General features: G+C 36.7%; 1 protein-coding gene across 1 annotated transcript in view; it reads left to right on the top strand.

Moving 5' to 3' along the window:
• Positions 1-27,379, top strand: part of CADM2 (cell adhesion molecule 2) — a 563,702-nt gene that overhangs the window by 391,164 nt on the left and 145,159 nt on the right. Inside the window, exon 2 of the mRNA XM_030234833.2 lies at positions 8,854-9,003. Within this exon, the coding sequence (XP_030090693.1) occupies positions 8,854-9,003 (150 nt within the window). The remainder of the gene's footprint in view (positions 1-8,853; positions 9,004-27,379) is intronic.

Here is a 27,379-nt window from a genome sequence, read left to right as displayed (position 1 = left end):
ATACAGATGATCACAAGTGGAAAACACTTTATTAATCATTCTGACTTTTCCTTTGTGAGAATCAGAGCTGCCCTCTTCAGGGAACATTCCCAGCTGGCCAGGATGCGTTTAGATATTGATCAACACAAGGTCATTAAGGGAAGTGCCTGTTCAGATCAAACTGCATGCACAGTATTTCCCACTTTTAAGACAAGGTTTCTTTTGTGTGTTAAAAAACAACTCTTCAGAATAGTTTTTATGAAAGGGATTTTTTCGAAAGTATCGAAGTAAGCTTGTCCATATTTTGTTCCATTGATGGAATTCAAAGATCTGACCCCTGTATATTGATCCCCATTTACTGCTAGGTTAGTTTTATCAGTACTATTTACAGCTACAGAATATTCCACTGAAAACCACTAGTGATGTAGTAATCAGAATAGATAAGTCTCTGATCAAAATCTTTTTTCTCCACCTTTGCTGTTTTTTTCATTTACCTTTGAAGAAGACATGTCATCTGAACCAAACACTGTCTGGGCAGTGAAATGTTGGATGTCCAGGTAGAAAAGATTTATTTAGTGTACTGGTGCAATGACAGGTGATTCTAATTCAGATTGTTTCCAAACCAGGAGTGGTAAGATCAGTGTTTAAATGTGCTGTCGTAATCTAATTAAAATATACTGAAGTAAAAAGAAGTTAAATCCAAAGAAACAAGCTGGAGTTTATTAGCAATTTTACCACTGTTTGCTCCCCTCTCCTTTGTGGGCATATTTGTGTAAGTATGTACAAGACATGTTTGGTTCTATGTTTTTAACAAGAATAAAGCTAGTGTATGGGCAAATACTAAGGCAAACCTAGAACAGTTTTATTTTTCACTTTTGCTCAGCTGTTCAATACAGTGAAAAGTTCAAGCTTCCATTTAAACACAGGAGGTTCCATTTGGTGAGCAACCTTTTGCTATGTGTGTTTATAACAAAGAATAAGCAGTGCAGTTATGCTGCATTTTGAGATAACAAACATTCAAGCTACAGCACTACTTGGAGCTAATTTGTGTAGCTGCTTCTTCTCTGTCTTTTAACTTCTCTTTGAAAGACATTTCAGAAGTTGGTGAAACAAAGTTAAAAGTGGAAGGATTTTAAACCTCGGTTGTGTTCTGCTCAGATAGAAAAAAAAAGGTCAAACAGAGAACAAAGATAAATAGGTATGCAGTAAGAAAGTCCTTGCCAGGTGGGTTACCTACATGTTGGACTTCAAATACCATAATTTGTCTTTAAGGATGAAGGAAGGAAGAAAGGTGTATTCCTAGAGAGATGCAAATATATTTTCTTTTATAGAACTCAATAGCTGGAAAGCCTAAGAGAGCATTTTTTTCCCAAGAGATATAGAGTTTTTCACAAATGAGAGAAAGGAAGTCATGAAATGGATTGTAGCAAAATGAGGAGGAAAAAGATGAATCAAATCTACTGATACATTTTTTCTTCTTTGTGTAATTACCTTTCAGTGGAATGTTTGATTTGAAAAATTGAAAACCAAATATTTTTATTTTTGCTGAAGGACAACTGTTTTATTTAATACTGTTTGAAAAGTTAATATTTCTAATTATATCAGTCCATTGTTTCTTCTAGCCAAAATTTTCTTGATTACTTTGGAATTTCAAGTAATTTCCATTTTTTTATACATTACCTATTTGCAATAAAGGTATTATTTTTTATTTTTCAAAATATTTTCCCCTAGCAATAATGTTAAATTATGTTTATATTTACTATGAAATTACTCTGGGCATTTTGCCCAAAGTATTTCAAACTGGGATTAAAATAGAAGATAATTGTGGGAAAAGCTGTGGTTGGCTTTCTGAATAATTAGAAGATTAACAAAGGTGTCTTTGGTATATATTACAGATTAGGAATAGAAATATGGTGACATTTAGAACCAGATCCTGAAAGAAATTAAAGTATACAATTCCTTACTCTTCATGTCAGGACTGGATGCTGTCCTGCTTTTAGAGGAAAAGGACTTTTCAATTTGTTAAAGCACAAAGAATTGAGCATATTACTTTCAAGTGAGAAGTGGCAGAAAGCTCTGAGCAATGTTTACAATTATGAGAACCAGAAAATTCATCAGTTAGTTACAACTTTTGTGGGAAGATGAGGTTCACTTCAATTATGTTTGGATTTATAACTTCCTCAGGAGTTCAGAGGGCTGGAAGTGAATGCCTTTTAATAAATAATAACTGAATAAAATCACTGGCTACTCTTCTCCATGCACAAGCAAGTAGTGTACCATGGTGATAGCCTGAAAAGAGAGAAAAATAGGCACTTAGACAAGGTCCCTAGGAAAACAGCACTGTTTGTGCCTACCTTTTTTTTTTTCCCCTATTATCTCTTTCATACTTTTTTTCTGTTTATCATTGTGGAATAATTTTAATTCAATGTGGGTTTTTTTTCCAATTTATATCTGCAATCTCTTGCACTGTCATGTAGTTCAAATAAGTGTATTTTGAGTTTGCTGCTGGTTTGGAAATATACACCTGAAACACATAGAGTGAAGGAAGGAAGAAACTGGCTTCTTCCTTTTCTATTTTTGCTGTCAGACATAAATTTCATAGTCTGAAATCAGAGACTGCACTCTTGTCCTTTGCCTTTGCATTATTTTAGTATTGCTGAAACGTTTAAAAAGGCTCAGTGACCTTGAATGCACAATCTGGGGTTAACAATTATTCTCTGCATTATTTCTTCTCTCTCTCTTAAAACTGTCTGTCATTCTGTAGTAAGTTTCTGCAGTGTTCTCATTAATTCCAATTTTCTCTGCAAGAGGTTTTGTTACTGGAGTATGTAACCGTGTTTGGAGGACACCATTTTGTTTGTTTTGTTTGGTTTGCTTCTTTTTTTAAATGACGTTTCTCCAGTGAGCAAACAACTTAAACTCAACAGCATAACTGCATAAACTCAAAAAGTATTTACAATCCAGATATAGAACTAAATTACTATTATTTAAAACAGCAAGTTCAGAAAGGTGAATTCATCCAGTCAAGGATTCTGTGTATCAAATAATGCTCAGGCAATCTTTTTTTCTTTAAAAATGCTGTGTGAATGCAGTTTGACATGCAGGCACATTGCTGTATTTTCTTTTAGAATACAGCAAAGTGGTTAGTTATGCATCAGGAGTTAAACTGTTTTATTTTTTTTTAATCTGTCATTGATATTTTTACCACACTCTTAAGGACTGTTCTAAAAAAATTAAAAATAGTGAAGGCAACAACTTGCGTAGTTTCTTCCTTCAGAATTTCTAGGACGTGAACTTTCAATCTGGTCTCCATGCTGACAAAACAGAGAAGCAGATTCATTCCCATTGCAAAGTCAGAAGAAGCCCACAGTTGCACAGTAATGCAGATCTCTGTTTATTCCTGCTGAAATGCAATTCACAATATCATTGCTCTTTAAATTAGGTAAAGACAAGCTAATAACATTTTGTCTCCTTGGAGAGATGTTTGCATTATTTCATATATAAATTAAGTGAGAAAGCCAGAAAAGTGATTCAGTATATTAGATATTTCATAATAATAGCTTTTTTCCCCGTAATGTTTTCATTTCTTTACTAAGAAAGAAGGCCAAAACTTAATCTTGTCTCCCTATAGATGCAAGCTGCTATTTGAAGTAGTAAGTTGCTTTCCCTCACACACAAATATTTCCTTTGATTTTAGGGCCTGGTCCTGTAAAATCAATATTAAAAAACAGACTGTGTTGAAAAATAATTTGCTCAAACTTGAGGTTTTTTGTTTTGTTTTGTTTAATTTCCTCTGCTAATCCTTTGCATGTTAATGGGCTCTGGTTTTGGCTGACACCATGCTTAGAGGTATCGAATAAAAAGCCCATGGCTTTGGGGTTCCATGCAAGACTGAAAAGGATAAATCTCTGCTATAAAACTTTAGACTCTACTTTTTCCCTCTTACATGTTGATAAACTTAATTTACTTGATGGGGACACTGGTCTGCCAGGCTCTTAAAAGTAGAACCAATGTGGCAAAACATTGATGATTCACTGCTGTCTCTCTCACCTCTTTTCCAGGCCATTTTCTCTAACTAAAACCATTTCTTTTTCTTCCTTTCTGATACAGAGTGGCAAAGCTTTCTGCCCTGATAATATGAAATGCTCTTAATTAGTAAAATAACTGTTTACTTTACAAAAAGAGACCTTTGCAGAAACAAAACTAAAGAGAGAATTATGTTTTCTCAGTGCTTACAGCCACCTAGTCACATTTATAATTAGCCTGGTAAATTGATTAGAATGTATCACCTAAGCATCAAGTGGGAGTGAAAACTCATTAAAGAGCTTTTATTGTAATTGCAAAAAGTAAAAAAAAAAACCCTGAAACAACAACAAAAAAAATCCAAAAGCAAAGCCACAAAACCAAGCACAAAACCTAACCCAAGCATAAACAAAAAAACATGAGGTGAACTCACATGATGAATGTTTACAAACTGGACCAAATAATGATAATTATTCTACACAGACTTCTCACATACTGAGATAAAAATCAGTGCTAAATGTAAAAGCAGTTTAGCCATGATTTCTGGGTGTAAGAAAAAAGGAAAAACAAACAAAAAAAAGCCTTTCTTGACAGGAAACAACTTGTGGCTAATGAGATATGAGAACTGGTCCTCCACAAAGCATTGCAGAAACAACCTGTGGTAGAGTATATTTAAACGTAGCTCCATCTAGTCCAGAAAATTGAAATAATGTTGCTGACAAAGCTTCTAATATGAGCAGAGGGACTGGGATACAACATGATGACACTGATGTCTTGATGCCGCCTCCTGTCTGCAGTAAAATCACTGCTTGTTGTAATTTACATTTGCTTAACCTTGTAGTTTTTTTTCCTTTTCAGATGCAAGGAATTATTAATGTAGGCCATCAGTATTTTTTTTTTTTAAGTTTTTTTTAGTGTATTCCATACAGGCAGTAAAATTTGTTTGTCCTCCCTCTAGATTTGATTTTGGAACAGAATGTAATTTTTCATACTGTAGTGGATAGATACATATATATATAGATAGATAGATATTTATGTGTTTGATTGACTTTGACCTGCTGGTGGAGGTTAGAAATGACATTCATTCCCAGCCATTTGTTGGAAGGATAGCAAGTAAGTTGGATGGGTAGCCCTGTCTTTAGGATGCTCAGCATCCCTGTCATATTCATTATCTCAATTATACTTGTCAATCATCTCAGTTAATAGTTAAATAGGAAATAAGTTCTACTGAACTTACCTAAAAAGCTGTGTTCAGTGCAGTGAAGAGAACTGGAAGGGTGTCTGAGGGAAAATGCCAGCCCCATGGTAAATCTTCAGCCAAACCTGTGTCTGATGATGGGGCCAAGGGACTCTTTTCAGTGTGCAAACAAGAATACCAAAAATGGGAAGAGAAGTGGCATCGCCTTCGGATTTCTGCCTTCTGTGACTGCAGCAGGGGGGCTTCCAGGTCTAGGCTGCACACTTCAGAAAGGAGAGGACACATGGAAGAGGGCACAGAGAGGAGGCACAGACTAATTAAAGGATTAGGAAAATGAGATTTTTGCAGAAAGACTTAAGAGCTCAATTTATTTAGATTAGCAAAAAGAAGGTTAATGGGTGATATGATCACAGTCGCTAAGTACCTGCAAGAGAAATTGGATAAGAGAGGGCTCTTCAGAGCAGAGGAAAAGATGCAAGAGCCAATGGAAGCTGGGAGCTACAGCAAGAAAAGTTCAGGGCAGAAGTAGGTTTTCTGGTTTTGTTTGAAAAATGATGACTTACTCTCTGAAATATGCCACTCAATTTTCCATTACTGGATTTCTTAAGTCAAGATGGAATGCTTTTGTTAGGGGACATTAACAGAAACAAGGCCTCTCCCACAAAATATTGTCAGATCCTCAAGATCCGGAAGGAGTCTCTAGTAGCATAATCCACTTCTTTCACACTTTTACTGCAGTAAAAGGGCAGGATGTTGATTCTTGCTTTAGTGTTCACCTGTTTCATATAGAGCTTTACAACCTTCTCCTGTCCTTCCAGCCCTACTTCAGTATCCCAAGTCAGATGCAAACAGTAAAGTAAATCTCCTAAATTTTCCTTTGTCTTATTTTTACCATCACTTGCTAATAATTTTTGTCTTCACTAAAGGAGTGCAGCATCCATTCCTTTGGACTTGCTTTATATAGTTTTCTCTGTCCTGCAAAAGCTCCCTTCTTTCTACTCAGGCTACTTTCCATTATAAATTTTCTCTCATTTTCTCTGTACCTCTTTCTCCAGTCCAAACTTTCCATGAAGCTCTGAGCATCCTCTCCAGAACCATACAGATTCTCTGTTGGCAAGAGATACAATGAACATTTTTGGGTTTTTTTATATTCTAAATTAATTCTTGTTTCCAAATCATCAGCAATCACTAGGTTGGCAATAGAAAAGGAAATTCTTCTGACCTATTCAGGTTGTGGCATCTGTAGTTTTCATTTATATGGTTGATCAGAATAGTTTACTTTTTGACCAGAGACGAGTCTGTGACTTGGCAGTCATTAACAAATGATGGAGTGCATGCACACTGACACCTTCATGATAAGAGCTGTAATATCAGACAGAGAACACAGGGTAATTATGGGGAGATCTCCTCATCTGTGTTAATAGGGTCCTGAATCATTACAGCAGGTTCTTTATTAAACTACCTTTCATTCCAATTCTTTAATGTAAGTGACAGATTTCACTGTGCTAATCTCTGGCATTGGGTTGTGTTTGATGCTTCTTATAGGCAAAAAGTGGTTTAGCCCACATAGCCTCCTGTTCACAGCTCATACTTTAGAAGGTTATTCTTTTGGTAAGTTGCCTGCAATTTAGTGGAAGTAATAACAGGCTGTGTGCATTTTTCTGGATTTAAAAAATTCCAATTTAAATGATAAGCAATTTATGCAATATCTTGAAGTTCCTTGACAGATTGGAATTGAAAGAGGAGAAATGGAAGGAAATTACAAATCTTTTCTGTTTCCTTTTTTTTTTTCCCATCCTTGTTTATGATTTTTCTCTCATCATATATTTCTCAATGTGTAGCTTTTAAGAAGCAGGTTTTGATTAATGAAGTGTCAGATACAGAGGATGTCATGAGAATTTTGGCATTTATTATTTGCAGCATTTAAATTAGCTATGGTATTTTTAGTATTCCTAATTTTTTTTTTAAATCTGTTATCCTGTTGATAGTAAATACCCTCTTAGGGTAAATAACAGTACATGGTACATCTTGATCTTTAGACAGCTGTAGTTGATATTTATACAAAAATTATACCAGTTATCCAGATCTGCATTTTGATGGAAATATTTTATTTATTTCTCTGATGTGGGTGATTTTTTTCTATGCCTAAGGCCATCAGGATTATTTTACATAGGGAAATCAAAATCTGACTAGAATTCTGGTTTGTGCAGTATCAGTAGGTCAAATAGAAATTCAGTTTTTAATCTTTACTTCTTTACTCCGGTCATCTGCAAACCTGTATCCTATGCTTTTGTACAGAAGACATGCCGCAGTTTAACTTAGTTGGGAACAAGTGTGATGAGAGCCACTAAAATAGAATATTTCTCTGAAGGTTTTATGCTGGATTTATGATTCTGTATTGTATCATTAGTGGATATTGTATATATTATCTCCTTGATGTGCTTGTGACACATCTATGAGCTTGTTCCCTCCTGTAGGACTGTAGAGAGGTTTTTAATTTCTGACACATCCCACTTGAGTGTCAATCTTGGCATTACACTTCTTATGCAAGCATCTCTACCTACTCTTCAGTGCTTCTTTTAATAGAACCTTTATAAATGCAGGAGAAGTAAGAAGCATATATTTCATTTGGAGTATTAGGTTGTCTTTTTTTTTGCATTGTACCCTCAAATAATATATCTCCTAATATAATATAATAATATAATTATACATCTCCTAGTTTACAATCATATGTTCATTGAAGTGTCTTGCTTTGAAGATTATTGAAGATTTTTTTCTTTCTCCACCCATGTTAAAAACCCCTTCCATGTTTTGTATAAGCTCCATTGTTGCAGTCCTGTTTGTCAGAATGTGTTGTGCTGTTTGACAAGGGGTGTGCTATAACATTACATAAACTCTTTAGCCTAACTATGTCATTGGAAATGCTTGTGATTCAAGAACCTGGCTGATACTGCTCCTCCATTGTGTAGAGGCATTTGGAAACCTTCCCAGTGACTTTTCAGCAAGCACTTAATGTGATTGATAGTGCTCTGGGATAGAATCACAGATGTGAAGGAGACCTACTACATCACCTCTTCCAATTTCATATGAGATCAGGTTATATTCCCCCAACAGAGCATGCATCAAGTGTTAGATTCACACTGCATTTACTCTCCAACAACTTTCCAAACCTGACACAGAAAGCATCATCCTGAGAGGCCTTTAAAATGTATAAAAAGGAAAAAGGGAGTCAAGATTGCCCCATCCCTCTCTGTTAAAAACTCTGTGGATTTTTATGTTATGTTCTCAGTGATGTTTTCAACAATGATTTAACTGTGTTGCCTGCACTGAGTTTTCTTTGGTATGTCTGAGGAGACAAAAATGCTGAATATTCCTTTGGAACTAAATAGTATGACTCAAAGAGGGGGAAAAAGAGGGGGGAAACCATTATTCTTAATTCATCCATTTGTTTCTTGGTTATAGGAAATATATTGTAAATGCAATTTTAAAAAATATGTTGTACTACCTTGAATTGGTCAGACTAGATCACATTAAATTCCGGGTCTGTCATCTGTGGGAAGCTGCTGCAGTAAATTCAATCCTGCAACTTAAATATTTTCTTTTTTTTTTTCTCTTGTTCTCTTCCTTTCTGCATCCCTTCCCTCCCTCCTCAGGCAGCCAAGGGCAGTTCCCACTCACACAGAACGTCACAGTTGTTGAAGGTGGAACAGCAAATTTGACCTGCAGGGTCGATCAAAATGATAACACCTCCCTCCAGTGGTCAAATCCAGCTCAACAGACACTGTACTTCGATGACAAGAAAGGTAAATTGTTTCCTGAACTCATGATTCTGCACTGTTTTTTTATAAGAAAGAAACGTTTAAAACCATTTCTCTTTTATACAGTGATGTGAATGCTTTTCCCATATATTCTAGGAATTGATGTCTTTCGTTACAATCATTATGTGATTTTTTTACTTTTTTGACTGGGGTTCACTGAAATACTCTCTTGCACATTATATTATATTTAAATTATTAAAGAGAAAGAATAGGATTTGAAAGGCTTATTTAAGATAATTTCCTTTGATAGGCTTATTTTAAGATAACTTTGCATTGTTGAAAAATATATTAGAAAAGCATTTATGAGTGGCAAGAGAGGTAGTAGCCCATAAAACTTGTGACTCATTTTTTTATTAGTGTGTACTCATAAATATACATTCTATGTATATAATCCCACAGTTTGCCACTAGTGTACAGCAGTCTGGTTGCTGGTGCAATGCACAGTTGCTGTGGTAGCTGTTCTTAACAGCTAATAAAAAATGCTTGGGTTTTGTGTCCAGATGTTTCCAATGTTTCCGTGCACAGATTAGTTACATTTTAGTACATTTTAGTTAAATTAGTGAAGAACAAAAGACCAGAAAACATCCATTCCTTACAAAAATAAGGACATTATTTTGAAGTGCTATATATTTTTAGACATTGAATTGAATTGAAAAATCATTGCATTTTACATACTAGAACATTAATATCAAGATTGCAGTAGATTCTGTAAAGAAATTAAAGTTAGGAGTAATAAATTCATCACTTGGCTTTAAAAAATGTAAAAGCTTTGGTGTTGATTTCAGTAGTACAAAAGTTCAATAGTTAATTCTGGTACTTGAATTTATTTTGAAAGGTGCTACATACTCTAGAACATATTTTAACAAGTGCAGTTGTTACTCTGCTCAAAATTAAACAACTGCTGTCCAAATGCTTTACTGAATGATTACAAGAGTTTGTAGGACTGAAAACGCTTTGTAGATCGGTGCACTTCAATAAAAGAGAATCTAAAACCTGTCATTTTATACCTGCAGAAGCTGCAATCAAAATATGTTTTTTTACTATTAATATAATAGCTGAATAGAATCTCTTGATGGTGTTGAAGTGGTTCCTTTCTCTTTTATCTAATTTCCTGTAGCGTGTAATCATTTGATTTGCAATTTCTTTGAAATCATAAGTACCTTTTGAATGTAGGATTGAAGATGAGAGGTTTATAAGGTGCAAACTTTCCAGCTCTAAGTCCTGTGCTGTCACCTTTGCCCACATGCACCCTTTCATTTTAGCTGTAATCATTAGTGATTTGGGATGGGTAAGTAATGTCTGCAAAACTAAAAGCAGAGACACCTTGTCTGTTGATAGGGCACATCAATACTCAGAAAAGCTATATCTTTTATAAAATAAGTGACATTTTAAAGGATGCTGAGAAAGAGGACAGAGGTGCTGAGAAAGAGGACTGCAGATAGCTTGAAATCACATGCACCCTTTCATTTTAGCTGTAATCATTAGTGATTTGGGGTGGGTAAGTAATGTCTGCAAAACTAAAAGCAGAGACACCTTGTCTGTTGATAGGGCACATCAATACTCAGAAAATCTATATCTTTTATAAAATAAGTGACATTTTAAAGGATGCTGAGAAATACATGTGAGGACTGCAAATACATTAATTTGAGCATTGTAGCCATTTTGGTGAGTATTGAATTTTCTGTGTGCTTTAGCAAAATCTCTACTTTTACAACAAATAATTGAAGTTTGTATTAGTTTTGAATTTAATGAATTAAAGCAACCGAATTTGAATGGCATGCAGAGTAGTAAGTACTAGAAGCAATTTATATTACCCACAGGAAACATGCAGGGCTCAAGTGTGTGAATTTAAGGGACCACAGTCTTTATTGAACTTTTAGCTCATCCCAAGCCTTGAAGAAATATTTGATGATTAATTTTATGGAGGAATTACTCTGCATCTGTTACACATGGAAATGTCTTCATGTGGTGAAGAAAAACTTCAGATCCTTTAGTTGGAGATATTAAGTCTTATGTCAGCAGCGGTTTGCACTCTGTGTGATATTTCCAGTCTCAAGTATTCTGAGGGGAGTAAGCAGTACATCCAATTCCTGCATGGAAAGCATTCTGCCATTTCTGAGAGAGAAGTTACAGCTTTCACTGGCAATTCTTCCTGTTTGTATATGTATGGCTTCCTATAAGTAAGAAAGATATTTTCTTCATGTTCTTTTGATGGTTGCATTATTGAGCCAAAATGTAGAGAGATATTTATTAGTGGTTTTGTCAGGAAATGATGGCAAGTGGAACTGTAAAAGCTTCCCCCTTTTTTTTTTCCTTTCTTTCCTCCTTTTCTACTTCTCCCAGCCAGGCATACAATTTGGCTAAGAAAAAGCAGCTTTCTACTAGAACCAGTCATTGCATATAATTTATTGACAGCAGTGCCTCTTCCAGAGTCTATTCAAACCTGTCTCTTATCGTTAGCCAAAACCAACCTCCAGATCTTGTCCTTTCAACACCATGAACATTGCTTTTTAATAGCTGTGTTTCTCAAACCCTGAAAATTAATGGAAGCTTGAATAGCTATAGAGTTATGTTCTGTTGGAAAACAGAAGCTTAGACAAGCAGCATCACCAGCAGCCTTTCATCACCATCAGAACTGAGTAACTCTGAGTGTTGCCACATTCAGAAATAAATCAAGTTTGCTTACTTTAAACTTTACTTCTCCTCAATAGCTTATTTTCTATTTATATGACTGGCACACATAGGAGTGAGAGTGCATTTCTTTCATGTCTGGAAGCATAAAACAAATTCAAGATACCTTTTTTTTTGATAGCTATATATTTTAATAATTATGAAAGAGTCCAATAATAAAATGAAGGAATGCACATAAGTGTCAAAAGAGGTTTGAGAGTCCAGCAGAATATGAGGAAGGTGAGAGCTGACAGTATATATAGTTATTAAGGTTAGAAAAGGCCTCATCAAGTCCAACCATAGACCTTAGGACCACCACCATATGGCAGAACAGATGCCAAAAATAGAGGAAATTGTCCAAGCAGTGAAAAGCTCTCCCTTGCTGGATTGTCCTTGGTGAGACCCATTCCATGCTCCTTTCTCAAGCGGGTTGGTTCTCCTGTCTTGCAAGCCATTTTCTGACCAAAATAGAACTTCTGATGAAAAAGGAGAAAAGAGTCAGTCACCTAGAAGAAATGTGGCCTTCAAATTCCTGTGCCTTTCCACAGGGGGTTAATTTTTGTCTCTAGTTTATTAAAAATGGATGACACATATATTATGAAAATCACATTAATGTAATTTTGCATTCTTCTGAACTGTGAGGCAATTGACATTGAAGTTAGGAGTCATTCTTCCTTTTCTATTCTGGATATCCTGATGTACAGAAGTGCAATGAGCCAGACACACTAATACCAAAACCACATTATTAAAATTACTCTTCTACTTGCCCTCACATACTGCTTTGGCCACCTCTTTCTTAGAGGTTTTTTTCTCAGTTAGGAAGATTGTGTGGTTGGTAAAGAACACTTCCACCCCCCACCTTCCCATCAAATTCATATTTATTTATTACTTATGAAGGAGACAAGAGCTATTTTTAATTTGGGAAATTTCTGGCACTTGGCCTATATAGACTTAAAATGATATAGACAAAAAATCAGGAGAGCCTTGTTTTAGAAAAGGCAACGCTGAATTTAGTGAATGTGAAATTATAGTTCAGAGGTTGTTTCCAGGTCTTCATCACTTGCAGTACCTATAATTTGTTTTTGTTGTAAATTTAGGCCTAATGTGTTTGACTCGTGGTGATGAGAATAAGGAGGAGAAAGAAGTTCTGTTTTCCTACAGGAAATAAGTTATAGCTTTTTTTTTATTATGTAGCCAAGGTGAAACTGCTGCTTCCCTCCAACTCTTTCTTTGACACTCTAAAATATATTAAGATCCAAAATAACTCACTATGTCCTCATAATATTAACTACATAATGTCCTCATTATTATTCTAACACAGAGTACCTAAAATATATGAAAACAGAAATGTTTGATCTGGTAGACTTGGTCTCACTGATGACCTGTCTCCTTGCTGTCCTTTTTAGTACTTCTGTCCTTTTCTGGTTCCTCTACCTCAGAGATTCAAGGGCATTGTGTATCAATTGTATTTTTAATTCTTTCTCTTTCATTTAAAACATCAAATCTTTGCCAAGCAGTAAAAAAGTCTGTAACGAATGAGTGGATACATTCTTCTAAATGTTAATAAGCTTAACAACCTTACCTCAGTCTCCCACCCCGTGATCCCCTAAGAGAATTTTAAAGATTGTGTCTTCCTGAAAAATAGGAATTCACAACTCACCCTAAGGAAGTCCAGATTCTCTGGAAACAAATGCAAATTGTGTTGCAAACAATGCAGCACTTGAAATAAGTCTTTCCCTACACAATTTTCAATTAAAATGAATAATTGCCATAGAAACCTCGGTATCACTTTATGCACCCAAGTACCTATAATTGCATAGCTGCATTTGGAAGGAGCACAATGTGCAGCAGTGTAGAACTGGCAGATATTATTTTAAATTAATATAGGTTATTTTGTTTTATCTTCACTGGTGTCACTTCTTAAGGATTTTGAGAGAGCAATAAATGCATAGAGACATAAATATGAATGCAGAGCTATAAGAAAAAGGCCATAGCATGGAAACACAGAGATATTTGATAAAGAGAAGACTGAAAAGAACCTTTATGCAACTTACTATAGCAGCCATCTTCTCATATTCCCATTCAGTAGTGAATATAGATAAACATGTAGCAGGATATTGAGTTATAAAGGAGGAATGTACAACTGAACAATGGCTGTTGGTATCAAAGGTGTTTAATCTCCTCAGTATAAAAATGTGTAATCTGGCCAGCAAAAGGAAGAGAATCTGTACCTGGTGTGTACAGAGCTAACAGTTTTGCTCAGTCAGGCAAGTGCAAGTGTAAAATACCTACTCTCCACCTTAACAGGGAAGGTTTCAGGTCTCTTGATAGTAAAACAAGGGTGTGTTGACATTGACCGTGATAAGTTTGCAAACTGACACACGTTTTGATGAGACATGTGCCTGATGCTAATCAGAGGTGGGTACCTGTCCCCTGTGCTTTCATCAAGTAGTAGCACTTTCTTATTGAAAAATTAGAAAGGATATTCCAGCCTCAGAATTATTCATCCCTCAGCAGCAGAATATGTTTCTTTAGATGACCTTTGATTTTTCACGTGTAAGAGTGCTTGGCATTTATGTAGCTCTCAATACCTTTCAGAGATAGTGGTGCAGTAGGCAAGGATTGTGAGAGGACGCTGATTTTGCAAAGCCCTCGAGAGCTTCCCTGACAGGCACAGTGCCTCAGGACCGTGTTTGGGTACAGTAGCAGCCTGTGAGGTTCAGCATTTGCTCCCTCTCAGGGGTGGCAATATTGTGTTGGAACTTGCATGTGTGTTTAGAGAGTTTAGGCCATGTCTCCAATCAAACCATTGTGACTGTTGGGATGTGCTATCAGCTCCATGCAAACAACTCCTGACCTTTTTCTTTCTCAAAAGAAAGATATTTAGGGGCAGAGAGAAATTCACTGTGTACAAGGCATGGGATTTTAATTCCAGAATCATGTATGTCAGTTTAGAAGGATTCATTAGTGCAGAAAATGTTTTTTCTCTAACACTAAAATGGTGATTGAATTGCCACCTAAAAGGCTGGTCCTTTCAGGTATGAAAATCCTGGTTTTTTGATGGCATTGGTACAGAACTCCATCCTAGATAGCTGTATTTATTCTTTGACTTCTTTTGTGGCAGCCAGGCTCCGGCTTTTGAATTTAAGTATAAACCAAATCCACACCATTCTCTGGTGATTGAGCCTCAGATTCTAATCTGCATAAACAAGCAGAGGTACTTGTGAGTTAGAAAAATAATTTGAGGATATTTCTGACTGGGGAGAAATCATGAACTTACCTCTTGTAGACATTTAATGATTCTAGTAAGCAGTTGAATTTCAGATGTAGGTGAGCATGTAGACAGAAGGAATAGGCTTGTACAAAACACGAGTCAGAGAAGCTAAGAAAATAATGTTTCTTTTTGCAGCAGAAAGGAAAGCAGAACATACATGGTTTAAATTAGTTATGCAAGAGAGGGAGGCAGACAAGCTGTATTGTTGGGAGGATGGAGAGCATTAGCATTTAGGTAATGTGAAATCAAGTAGTGATGATGAATGGACTTACGTCTCCACCTTCACATGCACTGCTACCTGTTACATAATTGAGTGGAAATGGTATCAGACAGGAGATGATGACCAAGCTTAACCCCATCCTAGGGTACACATATAAATTAGATTCACTGTTACTTAGAGTTTAATAGACCCTTTCAAGGAGAGAATACCTCATAATCAACCTATGAAGTAGCATGAAAAGAAATGGGAAAAATGCAAGAAAACTATACAGATAATATTGAAGGATTATTTTACAGCCAGATAAGTTTGGGAAAAGTTAGTGCAGAGGGATAAGATTTTATTTTATCTTCTTTTTTTCTCCCTGACCTGAATAGCAATAGTCTGTAAATGTTTTATAATATTTAGGAAGTTTCTAGCACTTAACAAAATTGTATTTCTACCTTATACATTTTTTTTTTCACAATGAGCTTTCCATAAAAATCTTTTAGTCATTCCCAGGCATGTAGTAGAGTTCATCTTTTTCTGTCGGTCAGATCTGTTGATTTCACAACTGTGCCAGACAAATATCAGTAGCTGTCTGGCCAGGTCTTATCTTTCCTTGAGACCCAAAGTATGACATATAGGGACAGATAACCTGGGTTAAGTTGTTAAGCTGCAATTTTCTTTCTTATTAATGGGTTCTTGCTCTCATGCCCTTGCAAGGGGGTAGGAGAGAGAATCAGAAGGGCAAAACCAAGAAAAACTTAGATCAAGGTTATGAGAGTTTAATAAGAGAAGGAAATAGGGATAAAAAAATTCCAAGTAATGGAAAGGCAGTCACTCACTCTGTTCCACCAGCAGCATCGTGTGCCTGCCAGTCTCCAAACAGTCCCTACTCTGGGAAAAAAACTCCCAAGTTTTTTATGTCTGTGTTTATGGACTATTCCATGGTCATATTGGGTTAGAAGTCCTCACTGTCTACCTTTCCAACTTCTTGGCTACCCCCAGCCTTCTCACTGTGAGTGCAGAGGGAGAAACAGAGAAAGCCTTGACAATGCTCAACGATACTCAGTGCACTGATCTGTTTTCCACACTGTTTTGGTCATGAACCCAAAACACAGCACCATAGTACAGGTTGCTAGGTTGAAAATTCGCTCCATCCCTACCAAACACAGTACAGATTCCCTCTGGGTCATGGATACTAAACAAGCTTAAATCATTTTGGTTGGTAGTTCTGTAGTGCTCTGGGGAAGGAAAGAAGCTGTCTTAAAGCTTTTGAGATCAAGTGTCTCACTTCATCCTTAAACCCCATGGTTTCAAAACAGGTTGCCACTTTCGAAACCTGGAATGTTTGTGTTCGTGTGTCTTAAAAAAGATAACGTGATAAAAGGGACCAGGAGTCTGTTAAAATATCTTGACAGCTATTGTCTGCATGAATATGAAAATTACATTTTAAAAATGTATTACAATGCATTAGAATATTATTTCATTGCAATAAATTAGTAGAACTACTCCCACTTACAGCATTTATTTTTCCATTTCTTAGCAGAATTAAGGGAGTAAAAGGCTGTACTGTAGAGATGGGTAAAAAGTGTAGGAGTTTGCATTATATTGTGCTGAAGTGTGGGTATGTGCAGAAATTGAGTTTACCAGCACTCAAGCTAAATGGAGAATGAAGCTGATACATTGGTATATGATGAATTGAAGCAGTAGTTGTGATGACACTGCTCAGATTACTCTGTAATGAAGTTTCATGATACTCAGGCTGCTGGCTATTTTTGTTTTAAATGGCAAAGAATATTTTATGAGTGAGAATTCCTTTCTTTTTTGAGGGGAGGGCGAAGTCTAAAGGAGGTGCTAAGAGAAATTTCTTATATTTGCACCCTCTGCACTAGTTGTTTATGTGGATGAGCCAAACTTCCTAGGATTTCTGAAGAAAATGGACCTGCTACATTAAATTCTGAACCCATTGGGGTTTTTTAGAGACAACTCTTAAAGCAAATGATAGCGAGGAACGATTGGAGTGCAAGGAAGGGCAAGTGGGACAATACACTCGATGATAAGCAGTAGGTCCCGGAGCAGTGGAGCTCAGCATTGTACATCATAAGAAACATGAAGGTAGGCAGAAAAAAGACATTTTGTTTTTAATCAGGAACACAGCAAGGAGTGTTCCTTAGAGAAGGTGAAGTTTATTTTTTTGGAGAAACTATGTGACAGGCAAGAATGCTGATTGTTATATCACAGGGTATTCAGTACAGTGGAGTCATAAGAATAAGAGGGTTACCAGACAGACCAGAACCTGAATGTTTTGTCATACAAGTGATTGTTAAACCCAAGAAAACTCAACAGAGAAGAGAAAGAACTGACTTTGAAAACTGAATTTTTACCTGATATTTCCAGGTCTGGGGAAAATTATGCTTCTCAGAGGAAAACGGCAGCACTGGAAAATGTTGAAGTGCAAATATTTAGAAATGTAATATCAGTATATAAATGAATAGCTTTAGGATAAAAGCATAAGAATATTTATAATTAAAACGGAAAGACAATTGTGGAACATTCAGATATTCCCCAGACAGAAATGTGTCATGGTGGATACAGAAATAAGAAAAAATTCACACCACAAGTGTAGTCATGACTTTGCGTCTGGAGGACAGAAATTTTCCAAGGGCAAAGCAGAAACTCCTGAAAACATGACAGTATCTGTGTGGCACAGTGCCATGAACAGACATCTGAGCTAGCTAAGATATTGCAGACAGGTCTGTCCAGATTCCACAGGGTTTCTCCAAGTAAATTAGATCAACTGAAAAGAACATTTTTAGGATGGCTCATAGAAGCATATGTAACTTAACACATTTAAAATTTAAGTTTCTGCACCACTCTGGGTAGTGGTACTGGAAGCAGTCAATCAAAAGCTGACTTTGAAACAGGAACTGAAATGAAATGCAATATAATCTCAGCAGTCCTACACTAACAGCAGGTGGTACAGTCACTGCCATTCCAGCTTCTTTTAGAAGGGTTAACGTGGATATTAGCAGTCAGTAAATGTTGCAGGAATAAAAAACACAGCAGGTCAAGGAGAAATGTAGTTCAGAAGAGCGATTCAGCAACATATTTTTAGAGAATTACCCAAGTGGATGGAACTCCAAAGGATATGACTGAAGGACAGTGACTGCCAGGTAGGAAAATACTAATGGAATAGGAAAAGCTTCTTTTATCAGCATGATTCAGAATTCCCACTCTGCCTTACCTGGGCCTGAGACAACTAGATTGATTCCAAACCTGCCCCAGAACCTGGTTTGATAACAGGGTTCTACCTGTGGGCTCCAGCCCTGTGCCCTCTGAAATTACAGCCTCTCTGGGTAGGTGGAGGCTTGCCAGATTGTGGAGACATGTCCATCTTGCTCAGCCAAATAGGGTAGAGACAACCCAGAGATGTTCTGTCCCACAGTGCTGAATTAGCAGGGTTTAGGAGCCTGTTGGCTCAGGGAGATAAATCCTCTCGAAGTTAGAGCTGGCTGCAATACAGTGACTATGAACATCTCTGTAGCAGAGATGTTGCCTCCACACGCTTAGCAAGGGTGAGGACAGCTTGTGTCTCTTTTCACTGGGTATGTTAAATATATGTATAATATACCCACTAAAATTTGTAAAAGATGTGCACTAAACCTAAGGGAATTTTTTGAATGCCTCCTATGCATTTGATTCACACCTTATCACGTGGATAGAAATTCTGCTCAATTAGCAAAAATAGAATACCATATTTAAATGTCTGTCAGCACTGGGAAATAAATTAAAGCAGTTTTTACCAAATCTAACATCAGATGTTATGAAGCCAATCCAAAAGCCAGATGAATAGCTTACAGGAGGATCATGGTATTAAGGTCAGGCAAACTGAGGATTTTATTATATCCAAAGATTTAAATAAAGGCAGTAAATGCATGCTTTCATAGTGGCTGGATGTGCCCAAAAATAATACTGTTTTCAATTTCTGAGGTGGAAGCATGGGATCTCCCATTATTAGAAGTGCTCATCTTTCCTCTCTCTTTCTGGTAGAAACTTATTTAAGGAGCATGATTGTTTCAGCACAGAAATTGTAACAAATCATCATGTCCTGGATCTTTAAGGATCTGTGTGCAGAAAAGTAATTGCTGATGAGCTGCTGATATGGGGTGAAAATCCTCAATACCTCAGTGAGAGACTCTGCAATGTTCTGCTGTGAGCCAAAGAAAATAACTTTAAATTTAACTGAAACAAGAACTGAATCAACCGGAATGAGATTACTTTCAGAGGCTTGTTCTCTGGGTAAAAGGATCTTGAGGAAACACAAAAACCAAAAGGCACTCGTGTAAATGGAGAAGAGGAAAAAACAAACCAACAAACCAATAGCAGAGAGAGTTTAACCTCATATTAAGAGATGTATAAAATAATTAATCTGCCGTAACAGTTAATCTACCATAACGAAAAGGTAATTATTGATATTTGTATGTTCACTTTCAAATATCAATAGTTTTTTTCAGTATGCTGTTTAGATAACATAAAATAATTACAAAACTGGGTAAAAAAATAAGCTTCTGAAATCTAAAATAAAACCAAGGTGTAATATAAGTGGATAGACAGTAACAGAAATAATTTTTGAAAGAAATAATGCAGGTGAGTATTTCCATCATGAAGTCTGAGATGGTAAAAAGCATTTCTTGTATGGGACAGCTATATTAAGTCTGGAGCAGCATCCCAAGCGCCTTCTAATTCCCTGAGATGTATCCAAAGTGTTGGAACAACCATTATCTTTTCCTTCCTTGAACCTCAGCTTAGCTTTGGAAGCACAGGACCATTGATCAGGCTGATCAAATATTTTAAGTGTAACCTGTCACAAGCTGTTACTACTTTATTTCTATCTGTAGCTCCGTTGTCCAGCAGCAGCCTAAGAGAGTAATAGTGCCATGCAATTACACTGATGGCTCATGTGTATTTTAGATGGAAGCAAAGCAACTTAAATAGAATTTCTCATTATCTAAAATAGCATTTAGAAGCAAAAAATACAAGATAGGTCTTCCCTTCTGACTAGATGGATCTTCCTATAAGGATTATCTGCTCATGATTTAGTGTATTCTAGTAAATAAAAGCTTAGTTTTTAAAATGTTTGATGCAATATAAGTCTTAGCACACGAGTAGCTATTTTTCTTCATGCAGGATGTGCTTCCTCTCCTGACATTCTTCAGATTTTTCCAGTCTTTTTTTTTTCTAAAAATAAAGCAGGTGTCATTTTTATCTTCCCATTGCTGAATGAAATTATCATTAGCCTCAGTGCAAGTCTCATTCTTTCTATTTTAATATCATGGTTGTGCTGCTTATTAGCACAGAGAAGAAAACTTGTCTGCATTGAACTGTTTTCAGAAAATGAGTCAAACTTGAGCAGTCTTACATGATATGGGTGCAGAGAATTAGTACTTATATTGTAAATAATAAAATAAGTGCAGACAAGGCTTAAAATCTGCCTCATTAAAAGGAAGAAGAAATTCCAATGACTTGCAAATCGATTCATAGCATGTGATTCTCAGAATAGTACCCTGAAATCCTTTTTGCCTCAGTTACAGAGACAGTAAGTTGTGTCAGCCCCTACAACAGCAGAAAGAAAACAGTGGCACTGTTTATACTGGAATCAAACAGTTTTGGGTCTGCGTGCTGTTCGAGCAATTGAGTGGTGAGCAAGCTTTAAAAATGTTATTATATTGTTAAAAATACATATGAATAATTCAATCTCTTAATTGTCAAAGGTTGCTAAGGAGAATCATAACAGTCACATTCCATTTCTTTTAACAGCATGATAGAAAGTTTTTGTACATAATTAATGCAATGCTTATCTGAAAATGAGAGATATGGTCTGAGAAGTAAAGAATTGCCTCTGTTGAGTTGAACCATGGGGAATTTCTGGAAGATTTACAATTGTATTGGCTCATTGCTTAATCGGATGGCAGAAAGATGTTCTCAGTATGTATTCCTTTCTTTAATGAAAGAGGTGATTAACCCATGCCAAATGCTATCTTTAAAGACTTTTTTTCTCCAACCACCTAGCAAAATTGTATTTAATCCGTCTACAGATGCACAGTTTGTTCTGCTGATGTAGATGATAAAAGACATTTTTGATAATTTTTAATTTTTGAATGGTGAATGTTTTTCACAGTCACATCTTGTGAGAAAAGCAGAAGAGACATAAAGGACTGTGTACAGTTGAGCTCTTGGCAGATCTGGTAACAGCACTTTAAAATGCTCTGGTCTCCATTTGTCTGCCCTGCCCCACTGCCAGATGTTATTTAATGGCATTGTGAAAGCAGCAGCAGAAGGGAATTTGCTCTTTGCCAGCTCGTTTCTATCTGATTTTGTTCCTTTGTTCTGATTCTGTTATGGGAGTGGTAATTGCTAGTGCTGGGAATAGAATCTGAGGCTGCTCCTTAAACCACCATTACTAATTCCATCAAAGCACTTACGCCACAACTCAGACTGCTACAGAATAGCTCTGCTCTGCAATCCTCTGCTCTGCCTGGGGAACTCTTCTGACAGTTCTGATCCACTGGAAAAGTAGAAATGTCAACTTAAAAAGTCAGACTTGTATCTGCATTAGTCAGAGCTTTCTTAGCGACTGACTCACACACACGGAATTTTCTCCCTGTGCAGATAAGCTAGGATTGTGAATGGGTATTTCTTTCTGACCTGTTGAAGGCTTCAGTTTCCCCTTATTAGCATAAAAACATTTTCTTATCATTTTCTTCCTCAGTGCTTCTTGATGCTGCCTGGTCAATGTTTTGAATTTTAAATGGCTGTTTCCCTGTGCATGAGCATCTGTCAGGGTGGGGAGGGTAGTGGGGCACTGAAAGAGGAGGGCTTGTTCCTTTTTTTCTATGTTGCAGTGTACAGTTTCACACTGGAATTATTCTTGCACTCAGCTGGGTGGGTCACCTTAGAGCTGAGGCAAGTAGGAGCCTTGAAATCCTGAAAGATGCTGTTCCTCTCAGTCAGGAGGCTGAGCACCACCTGAGGTGTTCTTGTTAAAATACCAGTGTCAGCCTCTGTTCACTAGTTCTTGGGGAAGTATTTGAGAGACCTCATGGGTACCAGGTCCTTCTGTCTGACAAGGATCCCTCCTGTGTGTTTTCCAGGTAAATTGGTTGCTCACCAGTCACAGTAAGAAATTGTTATAAATAAAGTATCAAGGCTTCATATGAATGACACCTGCCTGATCTTTCACCCTGAATTAACTTCTGGAAAAGGCTATGAAAAGACAACATTTTTGACAGTGAAGGACAGAAAATATTTGAAAAAAGTATTAGTGCACTGTACCAATACTTTCTGTAACAAGCATCCTTAGTCATCAGTATGTTTGTTTTTCAGGCATGTCTGTGGATTGATGCTTAGCAAGCTTCTTTACTAAAGCTTTTGAGTGTTAATAATGAGAACTTCATGTCTCTTTTAAAGCTATTCTCCTTCAGAACTGAAGTGCAGTGAGATCTGGATTTGCTGGTTTTCAGGAAATGTCACCATTTTAATATTCTTTTCAAAATGTAGCATTAAGTATCAAACTTGGTCTGGGGGAGAGGAAAGAAATTGCCTGATGTAAGCATATTATCTTTTAAAAATAATTTTAAATGTTTATTTCAGTTCAGTTTTATAGGTACAGAATAGAAACTTGTTCTAAATGAAAATCTCAAGCTTTGTTCAGCACAAAAACAAAACACAGCCCTATTCCAGCCACTATGGAGAAACTTAATTCCACCCCAGCCAAAAACCAGCACACCATTCTAGCATCACAATTATTTTTTTAAAAAATAGAAAGCACTTTTAAAGGAAAGTTTTAAAATAGAAAGTAGAAAATGAGGCATTACTACATCAATTAATTAGTGATTTTCTCAATAAGATGGTTTTGTCAATGTGGGCTCTTTGCCAGTTTTGTGTGAAACACATCAGCCTATCTGCACAGATCACTGATAAAGCAACTTTCCTTTCATTGGCTCTGTTCAAGAACCTCTGATTGAAAACTGAAAGTAATTTAGTGTTTGGTTTTATTGCCTCACATGCCCATAACAAGGGAAGTACATTGGAACCATGGAAAGGTCTACTTCAAGAATCAGGTCCATACATGTAAGAGTTGACCTAGAACTGAATTCAGTCTCTTGGGAAACAGGAGTAAGGGATGAACCTTGGCACTACAAAGCACAACACCAGCAGCACAAACTGCTTCTTAGGATGACTCTTCCCCTCAAGTATTACCTTACTGTCAGAACAACATCCCATTCTGATAGAGGGGACATCAGAGCCCTGGGTCAGAGCTGTGAGCTCATTCCCTGCTCCATCACAGATCCGCTCAGGGCTAAGGCACCTGTGAGTGCCTGGCTGCAGAAACTGAAGGGGCAGCATTACAAGGTACTGTGCTGCTAAATAGCATTACTTTGTGTTGTGGAAAACTCTACTAGAAAGATAACTGTATATTTGGGTATTTTTTTCGTGCCAGTTTCTGGTGGGTTTTGTTCCAGCAGAAAAGGTGTCTCATGCTTTCTCTCTGGGGCATCTTGAGGTTTTTTATGCTTATTTTCAGAAAGTGAGCAGCCTCAGTGGGGACAAAAGAAAGGTACAGTTTACAAATCCTTTAAATGTTTTTTTTCCTTGCTTATGAAAAACTGTGCACACCTGTCTTCTAAAATAGGAGGATAAAAAAGCAAGATGTATCTTTGTTTTGATGCTCTGCTCTTTTGCTGAACTTTTGTACTTCAACTCCTGAGGAAATGAAAACTATTATATGAAACATGTGGCTTTGTGTAAAATAATCCACTTCTGTAGTGAATTAGACTTTTAAAATCCAGTTTGGTTTGAGTGTTGAAGTTACCAAGGATGTGCATACTTTTACCCTTTTATAGATGAGAGTGTGCGAAGCAGAAAGACATATTTTACCCATTCTTGCCAGCTAGATCCTTGCTTTATTACTCACATTATTCTCTCTCTGACTGTACTGCAGTTAAGGTGGTGTAAGAAAAGTTTATTCCAACCATATTTCTCTCTGTTCTGCCTTTGCTCCTCAAGCCAGAGTTCATCATCCCAGGATGATGCAGGGCCACATCAGCACACAGTGCAGAGGCTCCCGAGGACAGCCGTAAACACTCTCTTATCATGTTATGTTTGAACCACTCCTTTTGAGAGGCTGTAGGGGAATTCAGAAAAGTTAATGCAACTCAGGTCAGCTTGTGCTATTTCCAAGGTTTTTAAGCCTGGATGAGCTTGGACTCATCCTCCAGATCAATGTGTCCTAAAGTGTATATCATTGCTTTTTCAAAAATGAGAGGATTTACTGTCCAAAAAATGTCAGCCTTGCTGCTGAAGGCTTTAAGAGGTGCAGTTCATCCATGTTTAACAAAATCTGCTGGCAGTGATGATGTCAATTTGCAAGGAAGTGAGTTAAGGGGTCTGTGTACAATCTGTCAGTGCACTGCAGCTTCCTTGTTGGAAGTGGTTTTCACTTTGCTAAAAAAAAACTGCTACCCCCACACCCTTATTAATATAGATTTTCTCTTTCTGATTGTGACAGAATCTTCCCTTTTCTCCTAATACAGTCAAGCAGCCTACATCTGTGTTTATGTTTTCAAACATGGGGGAGAGTAGCAAAAGAAAAGATCAAATGGCAGTGATATGAAAATGTCCTTATTCATTTTTATGTGCTTTGTAACAATTTTGAAGAAAGATATTCCAGCAGTCATATTTCATTTCCTTCTTTTATCTACAACAATAAATGGGTATTTTTTTACATCAAGCTGATCAAGGCACAGTGGATCAGAGTTGTCCTTCAAGTTGTTATGAAGGCGATAAGGATTAATTTCTTATTTTAAAATTTGCAAATTACTCTCCTTGTCTGAGAGCAGTATGTCACCCAGCCATCCCCCCATTACCACGGTTTAACTTATGATAAAAAAGGGCCTTGCATCTCACTGCACGGGCATGACATGAAGGAGACCTATTAGTAAAGATTTAATAGGCCTGGAATAGAGGGTGATAGAAATTGAATTGATGTAATTTATGTGGCACTGAAAACAATACCATCTGAGAATCTTGAAAGGTTTTCCTTTCCTCGGTGGCTGGAAATGATCAGGTATTTTCAAGTCATGTTCCTGCAATGTACTGTCAGTGTGGTTTCCTCAGACTTGTTCTGGGATTTTGTGAGTGGGCATTTATTCTGAAGTGCTGGAAGAAAAAACATTTTTACCTAGTGTTTCTAGTGAATTGTACCATATGATTGCACCATCATTTAACTCACATTTTCTTCTTTCAAATGCTCCCTCATTATTATGTTGTTCAGTTCCAATCTGATTTAAAGAAAGTACGAGTATCAAATATCTATAAATTCATGGGTATTAGGAACATGAAAAAAGTGATCTAAATATATTCTGCCACTGCAAGAAAGGCAGGTAGAATTTGTTTTTTTTCTCTACTTGAAGAGGCAGAGACTGACCAGGCAGCTGAGAGAGGAGAATGAAGCAGCTCTAGACCAGGAGGGTAAGTCCCAATTCTTTCTTACCCAGCAGGAAAAGATGGAGAAAAAAGCTGAGAATTTTTGTAAAAGGGGCAAATTACTATAAACAGGACAGCTGTGAATTCTTTGTATTTCAAGTTTCAGAAGCTCTTTGCTGAAAAATTGACTAAAAAACCCTGAAAGAGCTAGTTCTTTAAAACTTTGTGTATTCAAGAAATTAAAATAATATTTATCACTCCCAACAGTTGCCTCATAGGCAGGTTCTGTCTGTGACAGACCAAATCTTGTCACAGAGTTGCAGATAAAACTCTGCCCTCTGCAGTGGCTTTAACTTGCTTATGTAAGGAGGTAATGTGGTGCTGCAATTTTATGTGTAAAGTTCTGCACCAGGCTGCTGAGATCTGTAATACATGAACATGAAAATGTTCTCTTTACTGGAGCTCTGCTGGAACCATATTCATCTGCTGTTGAAGTGAATACAAACAAGGTCTCCCTGCAAGACAGTGTTATTTCCAAGATAAAGAAGAGTTTAGCATCTTGACTTTCCTTCTGAAATTTTAAGCGATTTCACAACAGACTAGGAAAAAAGAATCCATTCAATATCCATGTTAATGATATAAACTGTCTCTGAAAGGAAAATGGATATTTTGACAATGTAAGGCTGAGCCTTCTTATAAAAAAAAAAAAGTATAGTTGAAAGACTGTGTAAGTAATGAGGATTTCACCCACTGCTAAAATGTCCTTGGGGGTAAAATAGAAAATCAGAACCAGTGAACAGACTAACTCACTATTTTATGCTTAAAAAGAATCAAAACCTACCTTAGTCATGTCACTAATACCAGATTGCAGCTTTTTGGAATTGAATACCAGGCTTCAAACATCACTTTTTGATATGCCCTACACCAGAAACAGGTGGTTGTCCTTGTTGTTATTGTTGTTATTATTATTTTTATTACTATTATAATCTTAGCATAAGAAGTGGGTACCTAATGAATTATAGGAAAGTTAACTCCTCTGCTGAGGATATTATCTTTGTGAGGTCAAAATAACAAACCAAATCTGATATTTTGCTTTGGATCTGTGCTACACTTGGCTGTGATACCATGTTTTACAAGACAAACTCTTATTTGATCATTGCATGAATGGGAGCTTCGTGATAGTTTTTGGAGGAGGATAATGATGATAATATTGATTTACTAGCAAGAATTTTGAAAGTCTATATGGCTCACCAATTTAAAACGTAATTTGGTTTAAATGATTATTTCAGAATACAGTTGCTGGAAGTTGAGAATTTTGGATGAGATTGACATTACTGGGACCCTGCATGTGACCCTTCCTACAGCATTTAAAAAATGCAATTTTAGTTAAACAGAAAGCTTTTAAGCTTTTAACGTACTTTAGAATCTGTGAACACCTATTTTTGTCTGATTTTTTTTCATATAAATCTGAAACGTTGATACAAAAGATGTACAACTACATTGGGAAAATTGAAGTGCCTCACTCTCACTGCAGGCAGATCCACTTCACTATTCCCCACCAGGACCTTCTTTAGGAAAAGAATATTTGGCAGTTAGCCATACTTTAAATGGTGCTTGACATCAGGAATTGAATTTTGCATTCTAATCCTAAAACAAATGGACTCCTAGATGATAATTACTTGCCCCAGGCACTGAGGCAATGAGTTTCAAAGACAGGATGAAAAACCAGG

The sequence above is a fragment of the Serinus canaria genome, chromosome 1 (genome assembly GCF_022539315.1).
Source record: "Serinus canaria isolate serCan28SL12 chromosome 1, serCan2020, whole genome shotgun sequence".
NCBI classification, from domain to species: Eukaryota; Metazoa; Chordata; class Aves; order Passeriformes; family Fringillidae; genus Serinus; species Serinus canaria.
The sequence above is the reverse complement of the archived record's forward strand: the minus strand, read 5'-3'. Positions and strand labels throughout refer to the sequence as shown.